Source organism: Acanthaster planci, linkage group LG09 (genome assembly GCF_054643075.1).
Source record: "Acanthaster planci isolate LZ-2023a linkage group LG09, COTS_SCS, whole genome shotgun sequence".
NCBI classification, from domain to species: domain Eukaryota; kingdom Metazoa; phylum Echinodermata; class Asteroidea; order Valvatida; family Acanthasteridae; genus Acanthaster; species Acanthaster planci.
In genome coordinates this window covers 10,885,723-10,910,106 of record NC_141785.1, presented here as the reverse complement: position 1 = coordinate 10,910,106, position 24,384 = coordinate 10,885,723, and the positions used below count along the sequence as shown (strand labels likewise).

Sequence of the window (24,384 nt, the reverse complement as noted above, 5' to 3'; positions counted from 1 at the left end):
GAAAATTTAATTACTGGAACTGAACAAAGAAAAAAATGGTAGTACTGACCTCGCATTTGATGGTTTGATATTGCCTTAGCCAAAAATAGAGCCCTGGAGTCCCAGGTTTAGGACATACCTAAAATGTCAAGGCTAGAAAGCCAAGCCAACACCACAGATGAAGTGAAGGCTACCTAAATCTATGCCTATATTAACCTTGCAGTTTGGACGGTTTGATCCACTCAAATGAGAAGCAAGGGTGATACTTATGCCAACTTACATGGAATGTTCCTCCATGAGCAACGCAGGCAACTGTACATGAGATGCCAATGCCGAGAAGCATGTCTGAAAAAGGTTTACTCATTTAGGAAGCTTTTCCAAAAGTGCCCTCAGCTTTCACAATATGCTTCAACCTTCGTGCGCATTAGCGAATTACTCATCTGCAATGATGAACAACCTTTAAGCCTTGCGGTGCTCTGGTCTGATTCCATCTGCTCATTAGCTGATCTGCATAATTCCACAGCATGTGAATTTGGTCTACTCCTGGTAGATAATAATGGTACCATATGATCTCTGGTCATACTTCACCAAGAACTAAGTTCATTGCTGATTTTATGACTGGCTCTTCTGCCCTATTTTGTATCCTCTTGAGAGAATGCATGGAAATGGGGTCAATGTTCAACACACACATATTCCTGCACAAAAACATGGACCAAGAAAATATGAAATTAACTGTGATTCATTAATCCATCATCAGCAAACTAATCTTTCTCTGTTGGGCGAGGGGCACTACAGACAAGCTTTATCAAAACTTTTGAGACAATTTGGAGACTGGTATCAAAGGATACTAAAGAGAGGTCCACCAAAGCATGCAGCGACAGCCATCCTGGGATAGCCCTGTCTGGCTACTGCAATATCCGACACTAAATCTGAGGAGAGAAGCAGAGCAACGTCAGAAAAAAATGTGAATGCACAAATTACTATCGACCCAAACACAGAAGGGATTTTGGATCTTCTCCCAGCTAAGGCACGAGTGGATTCCAATCCTCTCTCCTTTTCGGATCCTGGCAGTCCCAAGAAAGAAGTTTAGAACTTGACTTGCACGTTAAGCATGCTTGATTATATCGGTGAAGCATCAATCCAATGAGAGCATTATTTGTTGATGGTTACATGTATTTCTAATTTGCATTATCACACAAATTGGTCTGCGCATGAGCATGTTCCACTGAACAGTTAATGATACGACGGTCATTTTTTTTTACCTAAATGAACTACCAAAGTTTAAATATTGAACACTTTGTGGGGATAGTGCATGTAGCTTTATGTCCAGTATTTAGGGAAGTGATATCATAAAATGCCCCAAAGAAATCAGAAAACAAATGCAAGGGAGATGATCAAAATATACCGGTGCCTTATGATGCTATCACTGAAAATTTTAATACAGATGGTGGATTTTGAAATTGGCAGAGGAGGTCAGACAAATCTTATTCATTAGGAGTGACAGACACTGAGGCTTGTTCAGGCTGGGGGTACTTCACAGCTTCATAGTGACTGTAAATTCTACACCAGCCATTGTACATACCTCCTATACTGTTTCCCCAGGCCAATAGCGTCAGTCCCAGAATGGCATCACTTAGCTGAAAAACTAAACCGTACATCTGTATCAAAATAAAAACAACTGTTGGGCGCTCGTTCACAAACAAAATACGTGTATAAACCCCAAAATCTTAAGAAGCCTGAGCTCAGAAGAAAATGCAGAAATGCTTAACTTCAAGAATACAAAAACACTCTCATGGATTAGTTCAGAGAATCTCAAGGCACCTCACGAAACAGTAAGACGGGTCTTTCCAGATATTAGGGGTCCATTTTTGTGTGTGTGTCCCTGTCACATCTGACATATGAGGTCAGAACACATTTTTCCAATTTCCAAGAGTGATGAATTAATGCAGATTACCTGCAAAACAAATTGTAATAGTTTGAAATCAATTCCGGTGATATTTCCGTGTCAAATAACAATGGTCAGATGTAACAGGGACACCAAAATGTCACACTTTTGGACCCCTAATTTCTGGATTTACCTACATGTAACTGTCTCGGCCTGACCAGAACTCAAACCAGAGGTCAGTGACGTGACATCAAGGTGCATATTACTGCCCTGACCTGAAGCCCCAAAATGCATCACACACAGAATCACAGTGGTATTCACTAGCAACTAAAAGTCACAAAAACCTATAAGCCAACATTCTCGCAGAAAATCATTGCGCAATCAATTCAGTCAAGCAATTTTTACAGAATGGGGTCAGTTCAAGTGACTACAGGACAATGGTCAAAGTACAAACCCAGAAAGGAAAATTATTTACACCAACCTGTAATAGATTAACAATTTCATTTGCAACCGAATAGATCCACAGCACAGATATGCCAAACCCAAAATATGCAAATAACTGTTGACAGAAAAACAAAACAAAACAAAACAAAAATATCATGCTTAGTTGAACAGGTGAGACCACACAAAAATGACACAATATTTGAGCTGTCCTAAAGAAAAATATGGATACACAAACATGACAAAGGAAGCGGGTGTGAACATATACAGGAGCTTCTCTTTGGATTGGCTCTTTTCAGAGCAAACACTTCTCTACATAAGAGGTGATTTCCATGGTGCACCTGCGTATCTCACTTTGCAGGTATATAGCTTCAATGCGCGAAGCTTCAGAGAAAGTGAAACCTTGCTCTGACTATATCACCAACAATATGTCAATGATGGAAAGAGATTGCACTCTCTTTCACGACACAAACTTGTCATGCATGCACCCAACTGGCAAAGTCCTTGCAAGCGGCGCATTGAAATCATTGTTGTTTTGCTCAAGCTAGCCATTGCGAAAACAGTAGCGGCTCCTTGAACATAACAACAACGGCGCAGTCAGTACTCAATTTCAAAGGCACGAAGCAAAAGACTTACAAAATGGTAAACTGGCGGCTTATCGGACCTGGATGTTAAGAAGACAGCAAATGCTAATAAGAAGCCCACACATAGCATGAGTTGCCATAAGACAAAGTTGCCAGTCACCACTGTAGAAAAATCTGGCACGGGAAAAGTTACCAAGATGAAGTGACAATTCATCATTCAAATGAGCTGGGAGGAGCATGTATAAACAGTGTGAGCTCAAAAAGAAAAGTCATCAGTTGGAATCTGAAATCTGGAAGAATACAGGGAGTATCAATGTGCATATTCATAATTTAAATGAGTTGGGAGGAGCCTCAACACAGTTTAAGGTACTGCTGATACCTGGAATGCAGAAGACATTGTGCAAGAAGAGTACAACAACCAGTATTTATTATTTAAATTAGATGGGAGGAGCATAAATGTTGCAAACATTCCTTCAGCAGGAAACTGACAATCAGATGAGCTTTCTCAAAGGAGCAGTAAAGGAAACACCATTGGGGGATACAAAAGTACCCCCCTTAGAAGGAAGCTTACCAAGCCTAGGTCACAGCAATGAATATGGAAAATGAGCTGTAATTCCTCATTTATATTCATAACCTGGCAAACTAAGAGGAATCACAGACCAGAGTAGGATTTTACCAACCTTTGATTTACTCTAAACTGTGTACACATAAGCTAATCGTAAAGTAAAACGTCTGGAAAAGAGACTACTTACTTTTAGTGACCACCACACAAAAGACTGGCCCAATCAGTAGCTGGAAGCAATTTAAGAGTCTGTTCCAGCAGTGTTTGTCTTCAGTGTGATCCACTAGAGGTACAGTACACTGCAATACCAGCTGGATGGGAGACTAGAGAATGACAGATGTACAACAAGAGGCTGATGCTAGGAATGTTCAAAGTTCTAATAGTTTTATTATTATTATAAGAATTGGCTTTACGGTAGATTTGAAAGAATTCAAAATACTAAATAACCTATTGTATATAATATAAAATATGACTTCTTATATTCCAGAGGCTGTCAAACAATTCAGCTTCTGTACATTTAGGAATTCTCACCTTGAAGATCTCGTAGAATTTGCCAAAGATGGACTTGGCCTTCCAGTTGTCGGTGTCAATGGGGTTGATACCATGCAGGAATTCTTTGGCATCCTCCCAGACACGGGCCATGCGTGTCAATTCCGGTTTCTCGTCCGCCGTGTTTTCGTCAGTGCGGGCGCCCAACAATGGCGTGCTTGGGTCATCTGTACTCACAAAATCACCAATGATTAGGTTAGGTGAAATTTTTTTGTCCATTTCAACAGGTTCAGTTAGATTTTTATGAAAAAAAAACTAGCCTTCCCAATATTGGTAAGAACTGGGCAGCGCGTAAGGGCTGCCCAAACATCCTGCCAGAAATTATGATCCAATGCACTTTGACAACTCTGGGGAAAGCAAAAGAATTGAAGGTTTTGACAGGGCAGATAGAAGGAGGGTTGGCATTCTGCAATGCAAACCATTTATCGGATAAAATGAGCAAATGAAAAAATGAATATTAAAATAAATCTTAGGCCATTTCTGAAACGGGTTTCCAGAGCTACGGCTAGGTCTATTGTCTGCAGGTCTCAGCGTACTTCCAATGGAGTGAAGACCTAGACCTAGCTCTAGACAATAGATTCGGATGCAGCCATGATACCCGAAGCCCCTCTGAAGCTGAAGGTTTACAATCATAAGAGAACAAACATGTGCATGGCCATAGAATTGCACAAACATAAGTGAAGACTGTGAACCTTCAACCAAAAGGAGGGAAAAGGGACCAGATTTCACTACGGTCTAAATTGCATGTGACACCAGAAACGTTTTCAAGATCAGCCAGGCTGGCCTTTATCAACTGTTGAAGGCCAGCCAAGTGATTAAATGGGCTGTCAAGCAATACGAATGGCTAAACGGTCTGATCTGAATGAAACTTAAAAACACACTCAGCATATTCACTCTGTCAGCTGCAACAGGTTTATTTTGCGACCAAATTTTCAGAGTGTGCTAATGAAATTACAATTTTTAAATATTGAAGTAATTTTTACACCTATTGACAAATTGTAATTGAAATTTAAAAATTTTAAATTACAAAGTGGCAACCTAACAAACACTGGTTTAATATCCAATAGACAAACATGTTGGTGCAACATACATGTATTTTGATATGTGCCAATCCATCCTATGCCTTTTGTTTCATGAATTAAAATTCCAGTGTAATCATCCAATAATAATGCCACACATATTGATACGGAAATTCATGTAACAATGTTTTTTCCAAGTCCCCTTTCTCCGGCACCACTGTTTACCTGTATTAGGGAGGAATGGTCTGTTCAGGTCAGGCAGGCCATTTTGACTGCTGGTCGGTGGACCATCTTTACTGTGTGGTAGTCCGTTCACTGATGTTCCGTGCCCAGCAAGCAATGATGCAGCCACTACCTGTTCCGTGTCTCGCAGAGCCTCAGCAATGGCTGAGAAAAAAACAGAACAAACCAAAAAGGTTTAACAAAACCCTAGCAGTCGAATGACTTATCCCACATCAGTGTCATTGCTGAAAGACCAGTCACAAGAGAAATAACAAGGTGAAAATGACAATGGAATGCTTTTATTGCAATCCATTTGATTGGCATGTGACTGACATTTAGAATGGACATTGCGATGGTCTTGTGATGGTCTTATAAAGACCATGGTAATGGTTCATGGTGATGGTTCATGGTAATGCTCAGGTGCAGGCGCACCAGGTGTATGTGCTTGCCGCAGCGCCTGAACCAATGCATTAATGTGCATTGCACAGGCGTATCGCTTGCTGCAATGGCGCCTATGCGATTACAACGTTTTACATGTATTCACGGTGAAGTTCTCCATTTTGTGCCACTATGCGGTACTATACGATCTTTGACTAAAAAGGTGACTTTTTTGTATGATCAAGTGAAGTCAGATTTTTTCAGGACTGGGACAATTATCCTGTACATACCCTCCATACTATAGACCCCAATAATAAGACTACACAATACATACAACTTGTGAAACTAGGGATCTAAATCCTGCCCAGATGTTTCACTACAGGCATAGAATGAACCAGAAACGACCATGCATCCATCGAGGGCAACTGGACCAGACAAGGTCAACAGAACAATCGTGTGAAGTGCTTTACTCCTGTGGATTTCTGGATTCTGAGAGGGATATAAGGACGAAGGGACACAACAGGCACATGTATCATGTAGAGGGGCTGTCTCCCCAATCCACAGGACCCTTCCTCAGGGACATGCCACAGTCCCACAACTTTCTTCCTGCCCCCTCCCACAGAGGGGTGTTCATAAAAACCATACGTGTACCCGAGTACCTTTTGTGAGTTAAATTTGAGTAAAATCTGGTACACAAATTCAAGTGAACATAACAACTGGAATTCTCCATACTGAAGACACTGTTGCTATACATGTACCTTGTGATTTGGGGCAAGATAAGAGACGCCTTGCACCAGTACAGTTTTCAGTGGATAAAACGGCACAAAGGGACCAGTCCATTCCAGACATGGTGGTCATTATGCAAAAGCTTGCCCCAGATCATGAGGTATAGCAACAGTGTCTTTAGTCTGGGGAATTCAAATTATGCAATTTAAGATAACTCAGAGTACTAGATATTATTCAAATTCATCTTGCAATAGGCTTATTATTGACGTTAGGAAGAGCTTCCAGATTATGGGGTTGGTGAGTGCCTCCAACAGACTTTACATAATTACATTTTTATTTTTCAGCCCAAGAAAGAGAAAGTTTTTGAGAGTATTTTTGTTTGATTGTTTAAATGAAAACCTGATGTTCAAACAGTTTTTTACTTGTTTGCTCAAATGCTGTTGATGACTAGTTTGGGAAGACAGCAGTGGTAATGTGAAAGAACCTTTTCATGTGTGCATACTTCCTGTTTTAATTTAGGAGTCGGCTTTCTTTTATGGATACTTGGGTACACCCATGTTTTACAGGGTACCCGTTTCTCATCCTACCCCTCAATGGACACCACTACTCCGAATCTATCAAAATTAAAATTGCAATTATATTATACCCAGTGTTTACCGTGTGGAACAGGTACATTTCCACCTGGGCTGTAGGTTTCACTGACGTATCGCAGCATAGGTCCGTAACTGCGCCTGTCTGTATCAACTGCACCAGGGACAAAACTTTCACTGTCTGAGAAATCTGCAAACATGAGGTCACATAAGGCAACAAACGAATTAAAAAACTGTTTGCAGAGGAAACATGTTATTACACAGATAAAACATTGTAAAAAGTTTATTGATTCCCCCCAAAATACCGAACCATGAATATGTCAGCCTTATATGTACCTTCCTTAGAAGATTAATTTCCACACTGCTCAAAGAAAGTTGCTAAGTCTGAACTGATATGAATGAATATTGTAGACCTGAACTTCCAAGACTTTTTGCAGACGTGATATCATGGTGACCTCTGGGGTAAGCCAATTTGGGGAATTTCTAAATCAGCTCAGGAGTGAGAACACGGTCAGTATAACAACCGCTTGATGTAGATGATGGCATGAGAATGATCTGGGTATTCTCCAGATTTGAGAAGCAAATTTACAGGCTCGCACTTCAGACGAATGTGAAAGCGGAGTGAATTTGATGCTGCAAAATGTTGCGGCAAACTTTGCTTGAGTTGAAATATGCTCAGCAATTTCAAATTTGATTGGACGTTTACAAAACTGCATTAGTGTTTGCTATCGCATACAAATTGACCTTGATGCGGATCATGGTATTGGGACTAATAAGGAGCCTGTGATGTGAGTGTTACGTGGAAATACAATGTGTGCAAAGTTTCACTCTAAATGTATGGAAACTATTTTCATGTAACATCCCTAATTAGTTAATCTTATTGGAAAGATCAACTTTATTCCAAAGTTACAATTCACCCAATTTTTTCCTGACAAATGAGGGTACTGTTGCTTTAATGTCATTCCGGGAAGACACTGCTTAAGTTACTCAAAATTGGCTTGTCTAAAATATGTGAGAGAAACTTTGCTCACTAGCCTACTGTTGTGCACTGAAAAAATGATGGCTGATGAAAAAAAGTTATCAGAACAGCAAGTATTCAAAGTTTCTTGGAAACTAGAGTGGAAATGACTGTCACAGTAAGGTTACCGCTTGAAATTTACACCGCCCTTTTTTAACTCAGAAATATGTCAACTACAAATTTCAGATACAAATGAAAAATTACCTGGTGCCCTCAAAAAAAGGAGAATGAAAAGCAAAAATAAGGTTTAAACAAATGAAACACGAAGGTGCATTCCCAGATATTAGACCCAAATTAATGACATGGTTTGGGCCCCTTAACCCCTAGTACGATGTCTCTATTTCAAGACAATCTGGTCTGAGAGGAGCATGGTCACACTTACATGTACATGTACAAGATGTATGTATGAAAATGCAGTGCTTCAAAAAGGTGTAACATAATCAAGAAAACAAAGACAAGTACATGTACATGTGTCATGGGAGCGGGCTTTGACAAGTTACATGTAAATGTATGGTGTGGAGCATGACGTAAACGTGTAGAAATGCCTGAAATGTTTTTCAGTATTTTCATGGACAAAAAAGATGTACTACACGACTTGTTCACGATGCCTTTGAATACCGGTAGCTTGTGGGGTGTGAACACAACAAATTTCATTAATTTCTTCATATTTCTTAGTCATGAATCGGCATTAGGGTTGAGTCGATTTGAATCATTTCAGTTTTGAATAAATGACCTTCTGTTTGATTGAATATTCAGGCATTTGGTGACAGCCAATTCCAATGTGCCCAGGATTTTTAACGGAACTTACCAATGTTAACGGGGCAAATACCAAAACAGCTGCCAAAATCAGCAATTGTGGACAGGAAAACATATACAAATTGCAGTTAGTGTTACAGCATTTTTAACGCAAAAAGTGATTGATAGGACATATTTTTGGGGCACTTTTTCAACTTGCTGACTCACACAATAACACAGGGTTGATCAGTGAGTAGCACATGTAGTTGTTTGGCCCAATTGTTGGGCCTGTCCAAGGAATGCCAATGAAGCCAGTAAACAATTTGAAATAAAATTTTAGAATATAAATTGAACACCACCAAAAAATGAATTTCTCCAAATTTTTGTTTGGGTGCATGCTTCCTCAGAAATATTGGAAACCACAAAACAATTATTCCAATATTTGATGTTTGATAAAATATTCAAATGTTTGACATAGTTTGCACTAATGCCATCACCTTCGGTCGTTCCACTCGTCACAGTGGGTCTCATTCGCACTGGCTTGATCTTTGACTGGTACAACCTCCGGCCAATCAGAACAAAGAAAACGTAGCCGACATAAAGAAGTATAAATCCTGATGAAAAAAAAGAACGACTGGTTGTCAATTAAAACTGAAGGACTTCAATTATGAGGCATTTCTTGCCCCAAAACGTCAGCTCCGTAAAACTCATGAATATCCTGGACAGCGTCCAAAAGTTTGCCCCCATAATGAATTCGTCCTCATGCTAACTATCATTTCAGACATGTGTTGGCCCCACTTGTACGTTGCTCGTAAGCACGAACATGCATCGAAATAACTGCGACATGAATGGAAATGCAAAAATGATTTAATTGACACTGTGCCTGCAGCAATTCAGATAATATTTGCCCAGCAATGGTACATGTAAATATCATATGCACATGTCGAATTACAAGTATAGAATTTGGCAGTAAGTTCAGCGCACTGAAAACATCTCTTGACCTCACCCACGGCCTCTGCCGTCCATATTTTCCCGGTGTACAGAATATAAAACGTCCAGAAAGCGGCGCCAACGTAGAAAATGGTATCCCGCAAAAAAGGTCTCTTGGCCAGCTCAAAAGGCTGGGCAATGGAAACAGACCCGGCAACCACAGTGGTCACAAAAACACCGGCTCCTGTAATTAAATAAAGTATTAAAAGATGCTTGAAGATGTACAGAGCAAGAGCTTAAGAGTTCATTATTATTATTTGTTAGCCCGCTCTTACCTGTAATGTTGCCAGGGTGCTACATGTGCAGGTACATGGGACTCAGAACCCCGAAAACTCGTCTTAGAGCTTTTTTTTTTTTTTTTTGGTGTATTTTTTTCAAGGATCTTATTCCACTTTGCATTATCATACAATGAAGAAGCTTCAAGCTCTTGGTTTTTATGTGCAACAAAGTGTGGAATCATGATAAAAACGTTCATTCAATGGGTGAGAAATTATGGGTACCTAACTTCCTGTTGAATTACACTGCGAAAAAATAAAAGTGTTTTTTTTTTCACTTAATAACTACAATTCCTTTTATTGGGATGGTTTTAATAGTGAAGTCAAAGCCTTCTAGTTTGATGGTTTTATGTGACACAATGTGCACACATGTACAGGCACATGTGTTGAAAATAATGAAGGGAGATTAAGAGAACAAGGTACATATATGGCCTTTTATGCACAACACTTTGTGTACGCTTTGCATTAACCCTAACCCCCTAGGGACCATTGAAATCCTGCATAACCTTGTTGGGTTTAGCTGGTTAGGGTTAAGTGGAAGTAAATCATAAACATGTTCATGTACCAATATGTGAGCTCTTTTGCAGATTACCAGGTTTAGATACATGCATGAAATACCGGTACATGCAAATCAAATTTTGCTTAACTCTCCTGCTTTTCAGAAAATGGTGACAGAATACTTTCAACAGGTGCATTTACATGTAGGTAGCTTTCGCCTGCTGACTCAAATTCAACTTTGTCCCCAAAGTGTCACTTGCTAATGACACCCAACACACTGGGCCCTCCCGGTCAGGCCTGCACTGCTGTTCAAAGCTATTGGAATTACAGGAAGTGTACATTATGTGAAACATGGGACAGCAGATGAATCAACAAACAGTTGTGTACATAGACCTTGACTTGTGGGATGTGAGTGCCTGCAATTGGCCTACCAGTATTATGGCCCACACTCATCACAAATGTAAACACTGTACCACATGTATACAGCTGTATATGACATGCTAGTTTGGATACTCATGTTAGCAAACAACACTTTTTACATCTATCTTATAAATAGTATGCATTGATCTTAGCTATAAAACATGACCTACAGATACGCATGTGATTGGAAGTAATTGTAAGAATCAAGTATTTTAGTTAGAACGTAGAACATCTGTGAAAAACGGTGGTTGGTGATATTCATCAGAGTTGTTTAATAATCTTTGCATGATTAATAAGGAGGAAATGAAGTAACAAAAACTCAAACCAATCAATTCATTCCTCAATGGCTGAATCCAATTTCAAAATTGGTAGACAGTGGTTTTATTCAAATAATTCTGAGGGAGAAGTGAGAAATGGCAAAAGTTGGAGGAGAAATGAGGACCTACCGAACAAAGCTCCGATGGCCAAGCCAGCATTACCATCCTTGGCATTGGTGATGGCCGCTATGGCACTGAAAATGTCTGGTGCTCCATTGCCAAACGCAAGAAATGTTACACCGTGAGACAAACAGGTTAAAGAGACAATTTTGATCACAGACAACAGGTTATCAACAAAACTGTAATAATCAGATTTGTGCCACTTAATAATAACTGCTTTTGCTCAGGCAAGAACCAATTGCCACTCTATTGACTAATATAACAATGAAAAAACCAACAAATTACTTGATTGCTCAATTAATCAGTAATTAAATTATCAAGAACTAAATCTGTTACCCAACCAATGAAGTAAATGTAGATCTGTGATAAATTATACAATCAATAGTAAACCTAATACAAATATAAGCAAACAAACCAAACCGGGTACTGGTGCATTGTAAATTTCCAGAAGTGATATTAAAGTCTGTCCTAAAATGGTCAATTCACAGTACAGCACACCACCAAGATGTTGCTAGGGTCCTTTTCCACAATGCATTGTTGGAAACAGTCGATAAATTCTATAGACCACTCTCATTTTGCCTACAATTTGTGTGCGTGACCAAAGTTTGCAGAAAAATGGCCCTTTGGTTGTTTTTTTATTTTACCTCAAATTCGTTCAAACAGTACATGTATATTTGTCCCATTAATTTTAAAGTGGGTTATATTTTCATTAAAAATTACTTCGCAGTACATGTACATGTATGATTATCTGGTATTTTGGCAGCTGCATGGGATTTTGGACACTTTGTGAATTATTCTTTTGTTTTTTTGACAGGCAGCCATAGTTTTAGCAGCCAAATGTAGGAAAAACACGACAATGACGTAAAAAAAGAGCAGCGCCCTACTTCCTGGCTCACTTATGTGGAAAACTTCAATTACATGTATTGCTTGTCAAGGAAAATATTCTTAAGAAAATATCCAGTGGCAGTTGTAATTAATCCGTTCTTCTTTCCATTGCACTGAATGTCCAAATCTATTAAGAATTTCCCCACGTTGTCTCCTCGATATGCAATTAAATGCAAAACATGGCAAGGCCTTTAAGAATGGCCTCTCTGTTGCAACCTCTTGGTGGCGCAATGTATTGTGAATTGCCCATATTACAAAAAGTAATAGTTACAACTTGTACACTAAAAGTTGAATGGCCAAAAAGGATATTGCTACACTCTGGTTGAGCTTAAGTGACTTGGAGATGGCTGTCAGAGATGGGCAGAAACTGCAGGGAAACAATAACCACAAATAATGCACATAACTATTTTTGAAATTGGGGGGAAAAAGGAAAATGACAATGTATGGTGCTTTGGGTACAACGAAGGGCTCCATCCGACATTACCGGCTGTGCCTTAACAGTTACACTCTGCATTCGGGACTATAGAAAATGGCTGTGCACCAATAGCCACTACCCACTGGCTTCTAATGAGGCATGTGTTCACGTTAGCCTCTAGCAGGATTTTTGAACTGGTTTAAGACTTCTGAGTTACATGTACATTCTGGTTACTGCTCTGTCCTCCCCACTTGGAAACCTTGGAAGAAATTTTATGCAAGTTCAAATGAGCGATTCCAAAGAAGTGGCTTAGTGATTACAGTAACTTTAATTCTGAACTTATAGTTCACACACATCAAATTCCTTAATAAAGTTACATTCAAGTTACTCTGTGAATCTTACCAATGGGGAAGTTTAGGAACAATTAAATTTCACAGAGAGAGGAAGTACCCTGTTTCACTAAGTTTGGAATACACGCACATTTAAATAGGATATGTCTCTCTGATGGAAAATGAGTTTGCTCTTTAGAGAATAGGGATATCCAACACAAAATTCCCAAATTCAATTAATCATGTACATGTACCAGTCCATACAGAAACACTAACACTGAGGGAAATTGAAATCAATCGTTTCCACTTCCCTGTGACATTCTTTTTTTAGTATTTCCCGTCAGGATTTTCTGGTACTTTCCCCAAGTGATGCGGATTCTTCCTTCTGTGAAAATCAAAACTTGCAATCTCTAGCTGTGCTCCGTGGGCTGATGAGGTCATTTGTTGGCTCCCCAATCACATTATAGTTTAGAGTATCTTCACTGGAAAGCACTTTTCAACAATTTTGCACAGAATTTGCACTAAGTTCATGAAAAAGCTTTTTTTTCCAAACCAAAACTCCAGGTTATATTTCTTTCGTGTTCCCTTTCCTCAGTTCCTGGCTCATGACCAAATATAGAACTCACAAGCAGTTTTGCTTCACAAGAGGATATATACCTCAGACAAAGATTCAAAACAAGGAAATGTAAACAAACATCTTCTTTAATCCATTAAAAAGTTTAGTAACAGCAACTACATGTACGCTGTACAGCTTGACTGATCAGGTAAGGTACATGTACCATACACAGTTCTGGGAGAGCCTTATTAATGCATATCTGTTCGTCATCAAACCTGTGACAGTTCTAACTGTGTAATGCAGTGAGCAAACATTTAAAATAGCCACAAAACACAAGCTTTGCATGCAGTGCAACATTATTTGATGGCACAGGAAATTTTTGGAGTGGGATGTCCCACTTTTTTCCTAATTTTGTCCAAAAAGTTAGTTCCGCTTCCTATAACATGGCATCTGGAGACCGGGTAGCTACATGTAGGCAGGATTTTTTTTCCTTTTCTAAGCCAATTTAGTCTGCAGCTAAGTGTAAACTGGTTAAAAAAATAAAACAGCAAGTTACGTGCATAAATACATACTGTAAATATGTTAGTCCACTGAACCTTGTTGCACCACTTCTAAACAACAGACACTGTGTTCTTTCATTTCTAATTTCACACTTTCCGAAAATGTTCCTCGTAGAAATCTGTCTCACCAACAGCCCTGAAAATAGGGTAACAAGTCAACAGGAAGCACGTGACATGATTGGTGGACCTTGCCAAGTTGAAATATCGGTATGAGGAACAGTTTCACATCAGCAATGCGTATGAAAAACTTTATTCAAAACTGTTCTGTGGGCTTGAAGTCTGTAGTACAGAATTATTCAAAAACATGTACACGTACATGTAACTAGGCTTTGAGTTTCCCTTATAAAATTTACAATTAACGTTCCATTTCTGAAATTGAAAGAAACTACATGTAACTGGGGACCCAGTGTGGAGGTAAACAAACAGCTCACTGACTGTCCTAAATGGATTTGTACACATGTACTATCGTGTCCATGTAAAGAAATTTCAGTGGAAAAAATTCAGACGACCGCAAAACCAATCCCTTCCAAGCAGAATAAAAGAGGGCACTTTTTTTGGTACTCACAGCATAGACGCACCATGAGCAGGATGAGGCGTGGAAGTATGCGCGTTTGAGTATGCGTAACTGATTTACTCCAGCTTGTATGGTCTCTGTGTACACGCAGGGCGCATGCAAGAACCCACTTGTAACCACCTGTCATTCTTTTCGCCGATTGGGGTTGCACTTCAGCTCATTCAAGGTTAAAGTAGACTGCTTTCTGTGCATGATCATGCACATTTACATGTACATGAGGATTTAGTTTTTGGAATATTTACCACTGCATGATTTTGGCATCCAAAGTTCCTGTTTATTATCGCTTTCATGCTTGTTATGCTTGTATTTAGCCAATGGCATACATGTGTATGAATGTGGGATCTGAGAAATTTTTTGGCATCCTTCGCCTTGACCCTCAAAGTGCAGGGTTATTTTAGACCATTTGGCAGTCGATAGAGGTTGGATTCTGCCCCTCAAGAACTCTGCTGTCACACGCCAGACTTGAAATTTAGCATGAATGCAAAAACTCTAATTCTTAGTAAAAATACATGTATGGAGATTTATTTCAATATAACACAGCCTCTTGATGTCATCGTTATTTGAAGTTAATGATCATGTTGGCTTGTGTGCATTGAGCACTTGGGTAATGGCAAAAGGACAGAATCTTGGCTAACCCTGAGGACTTGGAAACTTGACCATGGAACGGGAACAGCATGTCAGGGATTCATTAAACTAGTGTCAAATTGACAAGATGATAGTTGAAAAGTACGTAAGGCTCATACAAACAAAAAGGAACTGCAACGATATTGGAGAAAAAGTTGAAGGGGGTCAGATTCTCCAATCAATTTTGTCAGTGGCAGTACTCGCCTGAATATCATTCATACATTTTGTACACGGCACTACACACTACATGTATGCAGCACCCCGGAACTTGACATCAGTGACATTGATAAATGACACTGAAAACCCTCCCCCCAAAGAATCATGGTAACACTCTTGGAAAGGCATACCTCTGGCTAATTTGTCTGGCAATGCATGATGCAACCCTATATTTACAGTACCCTACTGTGGCATTCACAAATGAACACAATAATGCTGTCAAATTTGTTCAAGTGGCTCTTGAGTTGACTCACATGACTCACGTGCAAGGCTAGCCCTGTCATCTGACTCATTTGACTGAGATTACAGGTAAAGCTAAACTTTGCAAAAAGTTCAACAGCTGGAATATTCTTTTTTTCAGGGATACGGGAAGCCCTATAGCTTACTAACCGATACATGTACAGTATATGCATTCCAATTGTAATTCTTCATTTGCTCAAATTCTGCACGCTCATGAGAGCTCCTGAGTGTGACCATATGGATATAATACATTAGGTTACATAATGACCTCAGTTAAAGCCAGTTCACCATGAGGACAACCAGACTGTGTCCAAGTGTTGATTAATAGATTCAATGAAGGGACTGGAAAAAGACTTTCATGCCGATGGGATTTCATTTAAAGAATCTGAGATGTACATGTATGTAAATATACATGTAAGGTACAGGTACATGTACATGTAGATGACCAGGTGCAGGGTCCAATAGACCGACTGTGAAACTTAAGCCACATGACTTCCACGTACAGTGGGTATCAGACATCAAAAAACATGGTGTCCCGCACAGCAGAGTGTGTTGTAAGTATTGTTTGCCAAAAACAAAGCTGGTTTTCAGGATAGCACTTGGCACATCAGTGGCATGAGTACCGAACTGACTGTTGCTTTTTGGGGGGAGGAAGGTAACGACACTTAGGACACTTTACTATGGGAAGATGCCATGTCTGCTGAAATTTGATAGCCACTGTAGGTCACGTGACATAGCAGACCTGCGCAATCGGTCTACTTCAGGGTGCTGCTAAGCAGTGTAGTACATGTAGCTATGCCAGTCGGTGCTGGTCAGGGATCTCCACCATAACATTCTGCCATCCGGTACTAAGCTTGATGAAACAGCCCACCGACCGGCACAAAAATCCTTAAAAATGCTGGAAAAAACACTAGTCACAATGAAAATTTCATGTTTTTATCTGGAAGAATTGAACAGGGACTTCACGCTAAAGTGGGGTCAGGGCTGACTGGATGGTGGACATGTACATACATGTAATCGTGATCACATCAAGTGGGCGAGTGACTATTTTTCGTGGAGGGTGGTGTGCTTCCCCCTCCCTTAGCCATGCCACTGCTCCCACACCCCCTTCAACTTATATAAGAACAAAAGCTTCTCTGAGATCCTTTTTAAACAATCATCTCCAACTTTTGGTGAGAGTTGTAGGTTCGCAAGGTGGACATGAACAAATTATGGAAGGTGCTGTATGCCGTTGCACCACAGAGGCTGATACAGCCTTTCTGAGTTGTGTGGTTCTGAGAAGAACTACCGGTAGATATGTTTTTACTGTTCCCAACAAAGTGCTCTGTTTTCCTGATAACAGACTGTAACACCACTTGAAAGGTCGAGTACAAACAACCAGTCTTTCTCAGAACCACATGATTCACAAAAGAGATTCACTTCCACGGTATTTACTGAAAACCTCCTATTGCCTGTTTGACATTTGTTTAACTCCAACTTTCACACTTCTGAGCCCATTTCTCAGACACAACTCACAATAAAGAAGTACCATATGAGAATGAATCATTTTCTGCAGAACTTTGCCATCACATGCACGTATCAAGTTATTCAGACCCCTGCCTTTGTGGCCATCACCTTTAACATTAGGAGCTTTGTTATTTAAATCCATGCATATAGCACTTTCAAACTTATATAAAGCATCAATCTCCTTGGGCTTTGTACATGTACCGAGTACCATGCACTTGTTTGGTCAAACTCAGGAATATAAAAGATGAGCCCTTTCACAAGGTCATGTGATCATTTACAGGTCTAGTACAAACAACCAGTCTTTCTCAGAACCACACGATTCACAAAAGAGATTCACTTCCACGGTATTTACTGAAAACCTCCCATTATCTGTTTGACATTTGTTTAACTCACTTCTGAGCCCATTTCTTAGACACAACTCACAATAAAGAAGTACCATATGAGAATGAATCATTTTCTGCAGAACTTTGCCATCACATGCACGTATCAAGTTATTCAGACCCCTGCCTTTGAGGCCATCACCTTTAACATTAGGAGCTTTGTTATTTAAATCCACGCATATAGCACTTTCAAACTTATACAAAGCATCAATCTCCTTGAGCGTTGTACATGTACGGAGTACCATGCACTTGTTTGGTCAAACTCAGGAATATAAAAGATGAGCCCTTTCACAAGGTCATGTGATCATTTACAGGTCTAGTCAGCCCTCATCATAATACCATAGACCTACGATGGGTTTGTAGCTCTATGATAATACCTAAAGGAATCAAACATCCTGACCAAGGTCAGTCATATACTGTACTACATGTACTGGAGGTACATACCACACAGCATGTGCATGTACATGTACATTCAGAGTACCGGTATGGTATATGTACCAGTGCATAACATGCATACAACACATGTCCATGTACCAGGGCACTGTATACATGTATCGGGACTGCAGTTTCACAATTCCAAGCACAGAATGATTTTTTCAAATCTGCTACCTGTACATGTATGAAGGTGGTTTTTGGATTTGGCAAGATAAGGAAAAACATCCCCTGCCCTCTAAGATTATTTCAGATTGTTTCTGTTACATGTACATGAAGGTAAATGGAGTTGTTTGATTTGGCAAGATAAGGAATGTATGTACATTGTAGCACCAGCATTGTGTCATCTACAACAACCCCCATCCATCCATCTTGAAGACAGGCAAGACTTCAGGTCAAGTAGTTTTGCTGGCTCAAAAATTGTAATTTCTCCCAAGCTCCCCATTTTACAAAATCTTTAATAATGGCTAGAGAAGGTTTTATATCAAAACATAGACAAATATGGTACCACATATATCAGTTTGAGAAAAAAAAATATGTGACTTTCACTTTGAAAACTTAGTTGATATGTAATGGGCAGTTTTAAAGTCATCAATTGGAGTGGGCAGACAGTCTGTTACATGTACTGTCTTGCGTGCATACTCCCTTGGAATACCGGTATGAGGCACTTTGCTATTCAATTTGCAGATGCCCAATAGGAGGCTATTCGGGAACAGCTATGTGTACGCGTGTGCGTGATAGCCTGTCCCATCAGCAAAGCATACACTGACTCACATGTACATGAACGCTTTGTTCCCGAAAGACCTTGGCTTTTGGAAATACCAAACAGGCTCATTTGAAGTGTGAATCCAGGAGTTTCCTAAACAGTGATGGATTCCCTCTTCAGGGAATTCCCTCCAAATTTATGACCCACGTGTAAGAATTTAGGGTTACATACATGTACAGCTCAGAGCTGTGTCATAGAAAGTTGCAGCATGAGTATCACCGTTGTTGGAAACAAACTGGCAGGTGTATGCTAGTATTTTTGGTATACAACAACTGCACGTTCTACTGTACACATAATTAACAGCCATTTGGTTTTCAAAATCTGAAGCTGGTGTTGATCTCTACAGCTCTGGCACAGCTAATTCACATCATATGGCACTTTTGGCTACGACAGTAACTTGACTTTAAGTAAAGGTCCGAGTAACACAGCTCCATGAATATGACTCTACATGCAGAGGATATTATTGCAAGTGTACTGGGACCTCTAAATTACGAGGGCCGACTGCCAAGGGATACTCACAAATCTTCCGCGGTGACTCCCAGGGCGACAAACAGGAAAATCAGCCAGATAAACTGAGGGCAGGAAGTGAAAAGGCTACTATGACTTGTGTGTGGTTACAGTGCATTCCAAACCATAGCTCACATCCAGGGCCAAGTAGCATGGCTCTGGGTAGCCCTTACCACAATTGAAGAATTTTTCTGTCTTTTGAAGCAGTTTATGCTGCACAAACAACAACAGCATTTCACAGGCCAGCAAAGAATTATGACCATTGCACATGCATACATTTTGTACACATGCCATGAGGATTAGGTGCTTTGGGTGGTTAATGTGAGATATATCCGTCCGAGGACTGTAAGCACAGAGAGGTGTGATAGTAACAGTTTCACTGCAGTTTGCCAAATCAACAGAACTTGGGCCCAGGCAGTAGCAGCTGTGTCCCTGAACAATACTCCTATCGTTTTCTTCAACAGATCCGGTACCTACACATATCATGGGGCTATCTCATATGATAGTGGAGTTCTGAAAGTACATGTAGCACATTTTTTCAAAGTTAATCAGGTATCATGTATGGACTACAATCACACCAAATCATTCACTAGTCTCTAAAGATTGATGCGCGCTTGCCTGAGACACACAAGGCCCCCTGTGATCCATGCATTTTAACCGGTCTCATAAAACAACTCAGGAAACTTATTGTGGAGGCGAGCATGTATGTAAGTGGTTTGTCCATTTTCCACAAATGATGGCCAGATGCATGATGCCACCATTTGAAGTGCATTCAACCATTTTCATATAGATGTACTTTGTTGAACTTGTGCAATACACTCAAAGCAGTTTTTTAAAAGAATGTTAAACTACAAAGAAGGGTAGAGGTTACAATTTTCCATGAATGAAAAAAAAAAGCGATTTGACCCAATCACAGATATCATAATTACCAAAAGGATGAGAGTGAGAGGTATCAGCCGCACTGGGAAGACACAGTATGCCACCTCCAAGTAGTTGATGAATCCATCATCAATCCTGCAGTCATTGGTAGCTCTGATGAAAGAACACTGCTCCGACGCATTCAGTGAGTGGTAATCTATGCACTGCAAATAACGAACACACAAACCACCAATTCTGAAAGTTTTCCCACTGATGAGCATGTCCAGTTACTGGTAATGAACAATTTCAGGTTACTTGAAGTGCCCCAACAAAGTCAAGAAGGGACACGTACACTGACTAAATTTACAAAATTAAATTGAAAAGAGAAACATTCCAAACACATTTGTTGCCTTTTTGATCCAAGCCAGATTGCTACTACATGTAAGTTTTCTTCTGAATCGCTTAAGACGGTGTCAACTTTCCTTCACAATGTTTGGCTAAGCAGCCACATTTTCGCTTTGGACTATGAGCCAGGATACTTTGCCAGCTGATTAAGCAAGTGGGTTATTTGGCTAGGCCCGAGTAAGCGCGAGATGTCATATGAGTGCCAAATTGAACCCAGTCAAACTTGCACAAATAAGTACAGAGGAAGTAATCAAACGTGCTTAAAAAACTGTCTTCCTTCCTCCAGTATTGGGCACTAAATTCAAAATTATTTTTGACTACCCTCACCTACAGTAATTGTGGTGTACACCACATCCTCTGGTGCAGTTCTGATACATGTACCTCTCTGGTGTATACCAGAAATACACCAGTGGTGTGTCTCTGGTGCCAATTTAAAGTTTTGGAATAAGAACACAAGAAGTACACCATGCTACACTACACCAGAAATAAAGCAGTGGTGCATCTCTGGTGCTAATTTAAATGTTTGGAAATTGGAACGCATCACAAGTACACCAGAGTGTGCTTTAATCCAGGCAAGGGTACACCAGAACTATACCACTGCAGAGGCTGGTGTACATATGTGCATGTACATGTACCTCTGGTGTACACCAGAAGCCTACACCAGAACTACACCAGAACTACACCAAAAGTACACCATTGCAGGGTGGAGAGTGATCTCACATGATGTAAACAATGAAGAGCAATCCCAAAACTGAATCTAGAAAAATTAAATGTTCATTTTATTGTTAAATTATTCATGAGTTATTTTTCAATTGAAACAGTTCCACTGAAAACCTTGAAAAGTTCTTTTTTTAATTTTTCCTACATGTACATGTACATGTATGTAGTTACAGTCATCACTTGGCACCCTGTGAACAAACTGTATGCAACTGGTCTGAAATATTCTAAGCATTTTCTAAGCAATGTTTCATACTAAGACTCTATGAATTGCCTCTTTTAATATTTGGACATAGTCGGCGATAGCAGAGACCTAAAATCTTCCATAGGCATTGTGTATCATTAACCGATTCCACTCAAAATACATGTACATTGGAGCTCAAACCAAAATCAAAATTCCCAAACTTCAACCCCCCCCCAAAAAAAACAGTCCTGAAACTGTCTAATGCCCCCATTGCAACACTCCCTGAACAGTAAGTAGAGCCTTATAGTTCAGGGAGAACAACTGAAGATTCCAGTGATGGTGAATGGTTCACTAATAAAATGTACATATCAAAAGAAATGAGCAGCATGTTCACATGTGTCTGGATTTCAATCAGTGATCCTTGTGCTGGTTCACTGGTTCACACCATCCATTAGGTGATCACCGATCATGATCCTGATCCGTGTGAAACAAAGAGCGTGTTTGTCTCTCACAGATCTGGATAGCAATCAAAGATCCCAGGGCTAGTTTCCGCTATCCATTAGGCGGGTTCTGGTGCCAGTGAACCAATGACAGATCATTGATCACGATTTGGATTCGCGTGAAACAAACAGGCTCATCCATGGTCTAAAGTCCTAGTTGCTTGAACTACACGATGTAGGCCTCAATGTCACGTTTACACATGTATAGAGGACATTTCTTTCTTCCTCTGGATAGGCTAGAGTAAAACCTTTTGTGTATTCATTGTAATTAAATTTTAGTCTATTCTGATTGCTGATACAGGCCTATACCACTACAGGAAAAAAATCGTAATGTCTAAAACATGGAATTCTTCTCTAGGACCTTCTTCTCGTCAATCAGAGGTCCTGAATTAAGTTACAGGTGGGCTTCACTTTTCCTATTCATGGGGCAAGAAGAGAACATTCACTATTTTTATTTAGGGCATATAATTTACCTTTTGCAATCCCAGATGAGTAAAAGTGGTGTTCTGAGCAACTGAATATTGCTCAAAGTTTACGTTGATAGACCCTTGACTCTGTTTGTCCGCGAAGCCGCCATCCACAACAAGCGAACTGCTGACGGGTGACACGCCGAGCAAAGGACACAGCACACCGGCGAACACACCGAGGAATCCCACGGTCACGGAAAGCATAGCGATAGCACGACTGCCTGGCCAACAGTCCGCCCGGTGGTAGGGCCTATTGAACTATTCACTAACTTCGTTTCCACACACATACGAATAGTCATTGACGCTACAACTATTTTTGACACTTTTCCGTAGAATTTTTTGCATTTATTTATGAAGATCCTTGCTCCAGTACGTCCAGTCTAAAACTAACCAGACTGATCAGCGGCACCGTTAATGTGGTTAAACTCAATCAGCTGGCCTATGTAAACTACTACATCATAATATGCAGGTGGTGATCCTTCATGAAGAATCAAAAAGTGCGCCCCTGGCACTTGCTCATTTAATCACGCGTAAGATCGTCAAGGGACATGTCTACTCTGAGCGCGATTTGATTTGCTACAAAGCCAATAAAGCAGTAAATTGCTTCTGGCCTACTAGTTAATATCATTCACGACTCAAGCACGTGAATCCTACGATGACACCCTAATCATACACAATGAAGCGACGGCAAATTGATTTAATAACTTTTTTAATTTATACATACATGTATAACCAACTCCCAGATTTTTTTCGTGGCTATTATTGACTAGTATTATGGGAGGTATTTTCGCTTTTTGTGGTAAATATAAAATAAATCCATGCGGCCCTAAAAAAGAAAGATGGTGGGAACGCTAAACAAGCTTGCTTTTCCTTTTTTACATCAAGTTGGCCCTTCAACCCCAACATGGCGGGGCCAATAACGTGGCACACTGATCATTTTTGCCTCTATATCTAGTGCCCTTCCTCAGCTTTAAAAAGTTCACCAAAATCCCATTCTGATTTAAAAATATCAATTTTATAATGTTTTCAGCCTCTGTAAAGTTCAAAGGAAATTTTATTTTTGACGATTTTCCGATTTTGTTCCAGAGTGGAAAATGAACTCTTCATCAGCCCCAAAACACAAACTGATTTGTTAAAAATTGTGGTTAGGTGAGGAGGTAGTGATAATTGGCTTGTATCAGATTGTGACACTGCACCCCTCCGAGTCCGTTGGTACCGAAGTAAACCGTCCCCCAAGAAAGTTGGTCTTCGTCGAGATGATGGCTAATCTGATTGGTAGAAACTTAATGACGTAACCCGGACAGACCTGACTTGAAATAAACTTAGCCTGGACAGACATGACTTATATGCAGTGTACAACAATTAATAAGCGGCTCGTTTATTCATCAACACTCAACCAATATACCAGCAGAGGGCGCTATTGACGGGAGACTGTGATTATATGTGACCGGACTTCGCCCAGAGCAGCAAAAAATGGCAGAATTGAAACACGACAAAAAGCAAAAGGCGACGGACGACGGCAGATACGGAATTCCATAATTAACTGTGGGCATCCAGTGCCGAATCAGGGACTTAAGCGATTATACGGGGCTTATTGTCAGGGCTGCACTACACGCAACTCAGGTCACGAGGTAGCAATCCGCCGTTACACATCGACCGCAATCTCCTATCAGGAACTATACCGCACCACCAATTAGCCCCTCAACCTACTGAGCCCTTCAACGACACACGCACCACTCGGACTTAGGCATAGTCACGCTAGACTAGGTGACTTTAACCCTTCACAGGATTCTCGACCCTTACCTCAGGATCAGCCCTTGATCAGGACCAAAGATCGTACGGAAATTGTTGTAAATGATAAGCGCCATTTGAGCAAGCGATACGCCTGCGCAATTCACATTACTGCATAGGCCTGCGCGCCGCGGCAGGCACGTGCACCTGGCCTGGTGAGCCTG

General features: G+C 40.2%; 1 protein-coding gene across 3 annotated transcripts in view; it reads right to left on the bottom strand.

Annotated features, from left to right (window-relative positions):
- LOC110982012 (mitochondrial sodium/calcium exchanger protein-like) overlaps positions 1-22,912 on the bottom strand; it is a 28,217-nt gene extending 5,305 nt beyond the window's left edge. The window contains exons 1-16 of one of the 3 annotated variants that reach the window (XM_087141146.1): positions 22,436-22,912; positions 20,228-20,380; positions 19,311-19,363; positions 12,503-12,560; positions 11,318-11,429; positions 9,695-9,862; positions 9,186-9,302; positions 7,003-7,116; positions 5,245-5,406; positions 3,983-4,167; positions 3,642-3,774; positions 2,942-3,063; positions 2,346-2,423; positions 1,562-1,637; positions 828-908; positions 260-324 (exon numbers count right to left, since the gene is read on the bottom strand). In XM_087141146.1, coding sequence (XP_086997272.1) covers positions 260-324; positions 828-908; positions 1,562-1,637; positions 2,346-2,423; positions 2,942-3,063; positions 3,642-3,774; positions 3,983-4,167; positions 5,245-5,406; positions 7,003-7,116; positions 9,186-9,302; positions 9,695-9,862; positions 11,318-11,429; positions 12,503-12,560; positions 19,311-19,363; positions 20,228-20,380; positions 22,436-22,633 — 1,875 coding nt within the window. In that variant the 5' untranslated portion in view covers positions 22,634-22,912. Of the gene's footprint in view, positions 1-259; positions 325-827; positions 909-1,561; positions 1,638-2,345; positions 2,424-2,941; positions 3,064-3,641; positions 3,775-3,982; positions 4,168-5,244; positions 5,407-7,002; positions 7,126-9,185; positions 9,303-9,694; positions 9,863-11,317; positions 11,430-12,502; positions 12,561-19,310; positions 19,364-20,227; positions 20,381-22,435 lie in introns of all 3 variants that reach the window. The other 2 variants (XM_022240126.2, XM_022240127.2) reach the window with 2 other exon arrangements.
- Between the last annotated feature and the right edge of the window lie 1,472 nt (positions 22,913-24,384).